Source organism: Arachis ipaensis, chromosome B9, assembly GCF_059453495.1.
Source record: "Arachis ipaensis isolate K30076 ecotype BB chromosome B9, ASM5945349v1, whole genome shotgun sequence".
Lineage (NCBI taxonomy): Eukaryota > Viridiplantae > Streptophyta > Magnoliopsida > Fabales > Fabaceae > Arachis > Arachis ipaensis.
The window spans coordinates 147463356-147473042 of NC_142444.1; the positions used below are offsets into that span (position 1 = coordinate 147463356).

Here is a 9687-nt window from a genome sequence, read left to right on the forward strand (position 1 = left end):
GTCGCCGCCGGCAGAGACAAACTTGGGTACCGTCTTCGCTCGTGGAAGGTCTGCTCGCTTCTCGATCCTCTTCTCCTCGACGTCGAGTGCTTGTTCGAAACTGTTGGCGACGCCGCTGCGAAGGGCTTCTCCATCGTCGTCTGTGCTCAATTTGTTGGTGTCCATCTCTCTCTTCGAGTTCTTTCTCTATTCGAGGCTCCGAGCTCTCTCTGTCTCTCTCTTTCTCACTGCGATGTGTCTCTCTGCTTGGCTGTGGAGTATTCACCGCGCCGTCACCTTCTTTCCTCCCTCGCCACCGGTAAGCACTACTGCCTCAATTTATTTTTGGTTATTTTGTTAATTTTATTTATTCTGATTTTTGAGTTGTTGGCCGTTGATATTTCTGATTCTGCGTTGTCGATGAACATTGTTAATGCTAGAATTTTTTTTTTATTCTGAGTTGTTTATGTTAATTCTGAGTTGTTTATGCTGGTTTTTATGATTCTGAGTTGTTAATTTTGGTTGCTAATTTTCGTTGAATCTGAATTGTTGATTTTCGTTAATTTTGGTTGCTGATTTTCGTTCAAATTTATACACTTCTTTGAACTTTGAAGTATGCTGGAAAGAGTGTTTCGAATTGTTTTGCATTGAAAATTCCAAGCAAGTTCCTCTATACTGGATTTGTCAAAGTTTCTAGTTTCAATGTTGGTGAAATTCTCAATGCAAGTGGATAATAATAATAATAACTCTTGCTTTATATCATTTATGATTATGAATATTTAGTTTATTTGTTGTTATTCTTTGTTTTTGTACTGATTTTCTCAATTGATGTGGTTTGAAAATTTGTAGGAGAATGAGAAGGAGAACATCACAAACAATTGTATTCAACAAATCTGATATTGTTATTGTAGAACATTATAATTTTTATTGTTAATTTTTTTTATTCTATTGATATTTTTTATTTTTATAATTTTTATGAAGAAATTGGAATAATTGTTTGTGGTTGAACATTATTTCTTTGTGATTTAAGTGCATTTTGATTTTTATTAGTTATAAAGATTGATGTTTGAAGTTATTTATGAACTTTTAATTATAAATTATGGACAATTTATTATGTAAAATTATAAAATTTTAAATTTTATTAGTTTAAAAATTATTGAATTTAAATATTTAAAATTATATATTAAGAATTTTTAATAATTTTATTTTATATTTATTATATCAGTTGAACTCCGGTTAAACCCCGGTTGAACCTTTGAACCATTGAACCAGTCACTTGATCGGTTTAGTGACCGGTTCGGTTCTCGCAACCTTGGTTTTTATGACTAACTAATATTTTGGTTTGTTTTTGTTATATAGTTATACAATGCTATGAGGGTTGGTTATCTGAAGAGAAGTATCATTGTTGATCCGACTGAATTTTAAGAAAAATACTAAGAAAAAAATCTTAGGAAGGAGAGAGCTGAAAAATTAATAGATGTGCTCGTTGAAATGAGAGATTGAAAGTATATGAACAAGTTTAAAATCCTAACCTAATTGATTGGAAATGGTGATTGAATTTGAGAGAAATTATGGTTTTAAAATTGGAGAAGAAGAGGTGTATTTGGTGCGGATTATAAAAATGACACTACTATCAAGTTTCAAGAGAAACATCGCGTCAATTGTAAAGAAAAGAGAAGATAACGTGAATCTTGAAACTCTGGTAGAAGAATAATATATGAATAATTATTGTATATGTTACAAGGGATAATTTATCCTTTATTTTAGAAAGGGTAGAGTAGAATTTACCATATATATATATATATATATATATATATATATATATATATATATATATATAATCTAGTCAATTGGAATAACATGTGAAGAATATGAAAATAAGATAAATAAAAAGCTAGATAAAATATTAAATAAGATAAGAACTTAGATAATATGTAGTTGCTAAAATATATAAATAAAAAATTTAAATTTCAATATGTGAAATAGAAAATATGAAAATTTATTCACTTGTATAAGTATTTAACGTAAAGTTTTTACCAAAATTTTATAACTAAATTGCCTTAAACTAACAAAACTAAAAATTTCTACTTTAATCATGTATGTGGTTATATGTATGTTCTTTGATAACTATTTTTATTGTCTTCTAACTCTCTTATCAAATGAAAAATAGTTGAAAATCAGTACTTAAATTCTCTAAAAAGCCACTTAACAAGTATGTCGTGTGATCAATTAGTTACAACTCTTTATTAAATCGGAGTATCATTTTTTATCAGAAGGAAGTGTTAAAATCTTCTTAATGCTTAGACTCAGTGACGGAGCTTGATACAAAATTTTGGGGAGCCAGATAGAAGATAATTGTCAAGATGCTTTTGATATAGACTCCATTTAAGATAAGCTCGTCTAACTTCATCTCTCTGATTTGAGTGATAATTGATATTGTCAAATTTAAAGCCGTTTTTCAGGATCTCGTTCCAAAGAAATAAGGTCAAACTTATCAGATGCAACTTTTTAAACTTTTGGAGGTTGTATCTCACTTTCTTCGTGATTCATTAAAGTAGAAGAACTATCTACAGGTGTTTATATTGTAAAAGTCATATGTTCTACTTCTTGAATATTAGCCTTCTTCTTAAAAAATGTATCAATTCTTTAATTTTTCATGATTATTTTATATAAAAATTTGAATAGATATCTTATAAAATATGTAAAAAAGAAGTTAGAATGACAAATATTAAAATTTATAATATTTATTGAATTTTTTTATCAATTTATACAAATACAATAATATCAATATTTATTGAATATTCTAATATTTTTTTATCATATAAAAAATTAAATTAAATAAACAGTAAAATATAAAATAATATTAAATTACATAAATAAAAATACCTAATTTTTTATATTTGAACTCAAAGATAGAGGGAGTGTTGCTTATTGAATAGAGAGCTGCGAATACACTCAATTTAGTCCAAATCCAACATGTTTTAGATATTTAAAACTAAAAATTATTGTGCAATAAAAACAAAAGATGAAGATTGAACTTTGGTATTTTAAGTCATAGCGAAGTATTTGAACCAGTTGAACTAATTTTTTATTTTTTGAAAAAGTATTATTAATTTTTTTACCAAAAGTTTGGGGGGCCGTGGCCCCCTTATCTTAACTAAGCTCCGCGGCTGCTTAGACTCATCATTTTTATCACGTCATCCTCTTAAAAAAACCTTTATAATAATTATCGTTACACAAAAGAACAATAGATAACAAAAAATAAAAAAATAAAAAATCTAAGTATCCAAAATAGGAGGAAATAAAAAAATCGGTTTCGCTACGTTACCAATACCATATCTGCCAACTTCTGTCAACTTTTATTTATAACTGTATTTTATAGAAGTGTCTTCGTGAATGTGTCTAATAAAAATGTCTTTTTATAGTTGTGTTTAATAGAAGTGTCTTTATAGATATATTTTCTGGATGTGTCTCTTTATATATGTATTTAAAATATAATAATTAATTATTATTGACAATAAGTTGGCAGATAATATGTTGGTACTCTATAATTTTCCTAAAAAAATTTACTAATGAGCGATATTTTAACATTTCAATAATTGGCATCCTTGCAGCTGTTGTCATTGTTGCGACCTTCGACTTCTTGAGTAGTAAATAAGTCATCGACGTGTCTTTGAACTATTTAACCTCATTTGCCTCTCGATCGTAGTCTTCATCCTAAATAATACGTGACACTTGTAATACATTTAGAAATATATATATTTCTATTAATTTAAACTTAAAAAAATAATTTTATAATATAGTATCACACCATTAATAAGGTAAATTATTTAATTAAATAGTTTGGTTAATACTCTTGTATCTTCATTTTTATTCACATTTTAGACCATTTGTTTCCTTGCTTTGTCAAGATACAAAGTTAACTTTTGCAAGACAATGACAAATTTGAAAAAGGGTGCTAGAGTTATGTAATAAATTTGCTACTATTTTAAATCTAAGTTGTTTTGTTTTGTATGAAATTCATCTTGACCATTTCGCTGCTGCAAATTAATAAATTAATTAAAGAGATACCCAAACTGATTATGTCAGATATTGTTAGGATTTGGTTGAATTAGTCCCACATTGTTTAGGATAGCAAATGGAGTGGGTGGCCTAGGCTATAAATATGAGGCTAAGTTCTCCATTTGTTTTTGCACCAGTCAGAAACACTTTAAGCTTGTATATGATTTTTCTTTCCCTCTGTACTCTTTATTAGAGAGTGTTGTGAGGTGTAGTTAGATATTTGCTTTGAGAGAGTGTGGGTGTACTGGGGTGCCGGTGAGAGAAAGAAGTCTATGTGTTGTAACAATTTTCACATAGTAATATTCTCTGGTTGTCATTTGACAACGGTCGTAGTTTTTTCTCCGGTAATTGGAGTTTCTACGTTAAATTCTTGTGTTGTAATTGTGTCTATTTTATTTCTCTATCAAAGGTGTTTTCTCAAGAGGGAATGGTGTCTTATTCCCAACAAGTGGTATCAAGAGCTTCGGTTCGGTGGGATTTATTCTTAGTATGCTCTGTGGTTGCAGTCTAGTCTGACTTTCCACATCAGAAAAGAATTTTGTCCTGTGGCTTGAGGTTGATCTTTGGTTACTGTTGTTGTTGCTGGAAGGCAGTGTGACACTGTGAGAGTGCTGTTTGGAAAGGTTCTGGCTAAGGAAAGACTTGGTATTTAAGTGTGTCCATTGTGACCCACCTCTCTTTCCTGGGGACCCTTCCTAGTGCACGGTTGAGTTATACTATTCCAGTATACGGTTGCAACAATGTCAGGATATTCAAGTGCTGTGAAGCTTGAAATAGAGAAATTTGATAGAAGAATCAATTTTGGCTTGTGGCAAATACAAGTCAAGGATGTGTTGATACAATCAGGTTTGCACAAGGCGTTGAAGGAGAAGATCTCTGGTTGCTCTCTCTATGAGAGAAGATGATGTTCTCTAGAAGACAAGAAGTATCCTCATGGTATTACCGCACTGCCATGGATAAGGATGAGTTGTGGCAATCGGGTCCACAATTGCACACGGGCATTGGTTGGCATTGAGATACAAGGTGTGTGGCGGAGTTAGGTCGATGGCTGAAGAACTTTCAGAAAAAGCCAATTTGGAAGTTGCACCATGAATTTTCAGCAAGATTTCGATCTGTACCAAGGTGAAATGCTTGGAGTGGTCTAATTCCAAGTGAGTATACTTTCATGGTGGAGTATGATAGTTCTCTGAACTATGATTGTCGGTATAGACAATAGCAGCAAAGAATTGTCGGTATTGACAATGGAAACTGAAGATGTGTGACTATTTCAATCAAGGTGGAGATTGTTAGGATTTGGTTGAATTAGTCCCACATTGCTTAGGATAGCAAATGGAGTGGGTGGCCTAGGCTATAAATATGAGGCTAAGTTCTCCATTTGTTTTTACACCAGTCAGAAACACTTTAAGCTTGTATCTGATTTTTCTTTTCCTCTATACTCTTTATTAGAGAGTGTTGTGAGGTGTAGTTAGATATTTGCTTTGAGAGAGTGTGGGTGTACTGGGGTGCCGGTGAGAGAAAGAAGTCTATGTGTTGTAACAATTTTCACATAGTGATATTTTCTAGTTATCATTTGATAACGGCCATGGTTTTTTCTCCGGTAATTGGAGTTTCCACGTTAAATTCTTGTGTTGTAATTGTGTCTATTTTATTTCTCTGTCAAAGGTGTTTTCTCAAGGGGGAATGGTGTCTTATTCCCAACAGATATTTTATTCAAATGGCCAACCCTCCAACTACAAGCTAAGCGTTGATTAGTGAAAACAATTGGAGCATACAAGTACAACATTAAAAACACGCACAAGCTAATTAAGGTTGATAGGATACATAAATATATATGGTCTTTATCTAGAAGACATTAGCGTAGACCACATCATCCGCTTGCGACATCGATTACTGTCTTCAAGGATGAAGAGAACGACCATGAACGAATTAGATTTATCTGACGACCGTCAAGCGAGCCGGCGGAAGAAAAACCAAACTTGACCCTCTCCGGAAGCTTCTCTTTCAAATCAACAACTTCTGAAATAGTAACAATTTCGCCACTCCTGTTCTTCACAGCAACACTCAATGTCTTTGATGAAGAGTCGTATATTACAGTCACCTCAACCACTGATCCACTCTGTCTATTCCACTCTACAGTCTTCAATGAAACAACAGAGTTGACATCAATTCCAACGTGACTATGAGGTGGGTCCCTATACCTGTCGTTGGAAAAGGTATCAAACTCTACGCCAACAAATTCACCCACACCGCTTGGATCAGCGACTCCGAGAGCGCCGCCAGTTGCGCCGGGAGGAATCTGAGTATTTTCTGGTGCAATGAAAAAGACAATGCCGTCGGCGGGAGTGAAAGCTTGATAATCCGTTAACTGGAAAGAGAAGGAGGTGATGAAGTTGGCGACATTTCCGCTGGCAGTGTCCCAAAGGCGTACGGGTGGCGCGTACAGAACACGGCCTGTGCTGCCGGGACTAGTGAAGTCGGTGAGGAGCACGTTGCCATCTGTAAGAATGGTGGCATCACCTTGGAGTTCTATTGCTGGGTTGCCATGGCTGAAAGGGTCGAAGTTGAAGGAAACAAATTCAACTATTTCAATTGAGTTCGCCTTCTTACTTGCTACTAGCAAGAGAAAGAAAGTCAGAACAACCCAAAATGGTTTCATGGTGGGAAATTCAATACTAACAATAAGGTTAATTGGTTTTGGAATGGTTGTGATGATTGCCATTGGGGTTTCTTTCATATATTTATACACGCATGCACAAGGGTAATGCATGCTTACGAAAACAAAATACTCTAAAGAAAAAGTCTGAAATTTGGATCACTTAACCGTAAAAAAAAAATGATTAATCATATATTATTAGATGTCATTTTATATCATTAAAAATATTGATGATGATTAATTGATGACTAAACATCACAAATTCTAGTGCTCTCTAGCACTCATCTACTCTAAATATATGTATAGAAAAACTCTTTGGAACATCAATTTTTACAATTTTGAGTCATTATTTAATTAATATAAATATTTTTAATATATAATTAAATTTTATTAGCTATGTGCTAAAAAATTAAATATAAATTATATTAATTTATGTGTATAAAATTTTGATAAATATAATTATTAAATTTTATATATTAAATTTTTATAAATATAAGTACAAATTATTATTAGTTAAGTATTAATAAAAAAAATAATATTTATTGGCCATATATAATATTACTTATCTTTATATATTTTTGGTGACAACTTATATCTATATATTATACAAAGACTCAGCCTATAGTTTTTTTTTAATTTAAAATTAATAGTTAAAATGACTAAATAATAATTTAGTTAAATAAATTAATTTAATAGATTTTAGATATTAATTTTATATAAAGACACTGCATGTGATTTTTTTTTACTGTGTTATAAAATTTTAATCCCTTTTGATTTTCTCACCAACCACATTTGCCCTCCGAGGAATTGTGGAAGTAAGAAACTCTCAGGCCATGAACTTTGATCTCTTTCGTTATTCATAATATGTTTCACTTTAATTATTTTTTAGGATTTCAAAATATTTTGTTGTTTGCAATATTTAAATGGTATAATTTACTTTTTATTAAACAAACCAAGTAACTATCTCGTTCTCAAAATTAACTTAACGATTAAAAAGTAAATTAAAATGGTCTCAAATTTATAAAAACTATAATAGATGAAATTTGACAATTTAGACTTAATTATATATTATTATGACGAGGGTGGAGGGTAATCTAAAATAAAAAACTTATTTGTATACTAAAATTAGTCACTATATATTTATATATATATATATATATATATATATATATATATATTGTCTAATTTAAGGTTTAATTACTATTCTGTTGGTTCCTATAATTTCACCAAATTTTTAATTAAGTCCCTATATTTTTTTCAATTCAATTAAGTTCCTACACTCCTTTTAATTTTGTAATTATATTCTTTTCATGTTAAAAATATTAAAATTAACATAATATTTTTACCAAATTACATGCGGTCAAAGATTTAATTAAGTTTTTAATTATAAATACTTTCAATTTGTGAAGAAATATTCAGTTAACTCTAATATTTTTTTAGACTAGGAAAGACTTAATTACAAAATTAAAGCAGGACTCAATTAAAAGGAAAAAAAGCATAAAGACCTAATTAAAAATTTGGTGAAACTATAAAGACCAATAGAATAATTAAATCCTAATTTAATTTAATTCTAATATATATTTATATTCTAATATATATATTTTTTATTAATAGTTAATTTTAGTGACTAATTTCAATATGCACCTAGCATGGTTGAATCTAAAAACAGTTTTAACTTGGCGATAATATTATATAAGAGTAAGGTATTATTTTTATCCTCAACGTTTGGGGTAAGTCTTATTTGTGTCTCTAACGTTTAAATCGTCTTATTTGTATTCCTAATATTTATAAAAATAATTCAATGTTATCCTACCATCAATTATACTAATAAATCAAATTGTATTTTTCAATTTTTCTCACTTTGATGTATTCATTTTCAATTGGATCTCGTTTGGATATGTTCAATTTTAATATTGTACCTACTATTTGTGTTCAGGTTCAATTATATCCATAAAAAAATGAATTATGTGAATGTTGCAAGGATTAATTTCTGTTAGAATAAATTACTTTATTAATCCAGATCATCCATATTAAATCACCAAAAATATATTATAATGCGAAAGCGTACCTTTACTCATAGAAATAAGAAATTAGAAATAAGAAATTGATGGAAGGATTGTCTCAATCTTGTGGTTCTTTCGACCTTCTTCAATCAAAGCCATTTGTATCCCTAATAGGACTGATTTGTGACTCTTTTTATGGGAAAAGAGCGACAAAGGCGGCTTTTGGTATATTGGGGACCGAAACCCTGAAGATACTATTTATATTTGAGCATGGCATCTATTAAATCCTAAAGGCCAAATAAAAAATAGTATCTAAAGTACAAAAGATAATATATCTAAAATCCAAAAGATAATTATCTAAAGTCCAAAAGATAATATCTGGTTTTATTCTCATTTAATTTCAAATTAAAAGTAATTATGACTTATTCAATTTAGCATTTATAACAATAAATGAGATCACCATGATATAAGTCATTTAATTTGAAATAGCATGATTTGTGATTATAATTAATATATGTATTGTCCAAAAATAAATTAAGAAATTAAAATAATTTCCTAACCGTTTCAACTTTTGACGAGCTATTATTCGGAGTGGATCATTGATTCAATCTTAGACATTTTTATTTTAACTTGATTTTTCAAAACTCCAACTAAAGTTCATGATGTGTAATTGACGGTAGGATAACATTGAATCACTTTTACAAACGTTAGAGATACAAATAGGATGATTTAAATGTTAGAAATACAAATAGAACTTACCAAACGTTGAAGATAAAAATAATACTTTACTCTATTATATAAAGAATTATTATATAAATCTATAGCAACTTAAAAGTTAAAAATTATCTCACACTTAAAAAAATTATCAAAATTTTATTTTTAGACAACCTAAGACTTCTTTATATCCATTTATTATATCATTAATTTAAAAATTTAATTTTAATATATTATCAGTATAAAACAATTTTATACATTTATTTAATTATATAT

At 29.8% G+C, this 9687-nt stretch overlaps 1 protein-coding gene across 1 annotated transcript; it reads right to left on the bottom strand.

Moving 5' to 3' along the window:
* Positions 1–5706: 5706 nt before the first annotated feature.
* On the bottom strand, positions 5707–6745 carry LOC107619743 (galactose-binding lectin-like). Its single transcript, XM_021110609.2, has one exon. It carries the CDS (start codon positions 6695–6697, stop codon positions 5909–5911), a length of 789 nt encoding a protein of 262 aa, XP_020966268.2. The 5' UTR covers positions 6698–6745; the 3' UTR covers positions 5707–5908.
* Positions 6746–9687: the final 2942 nt, after the last annotated feature.

Bases quoted from the DNA above. Each gene is read 5' to 3' on its own strand.
- LOC107619743 (XM_021110609.2), bottom strand. From the start codon at position 6,697: ATGAAACCATTTTGGGTTGTTCTGACTTTCTTTCTCTTGCTAGTAGCA.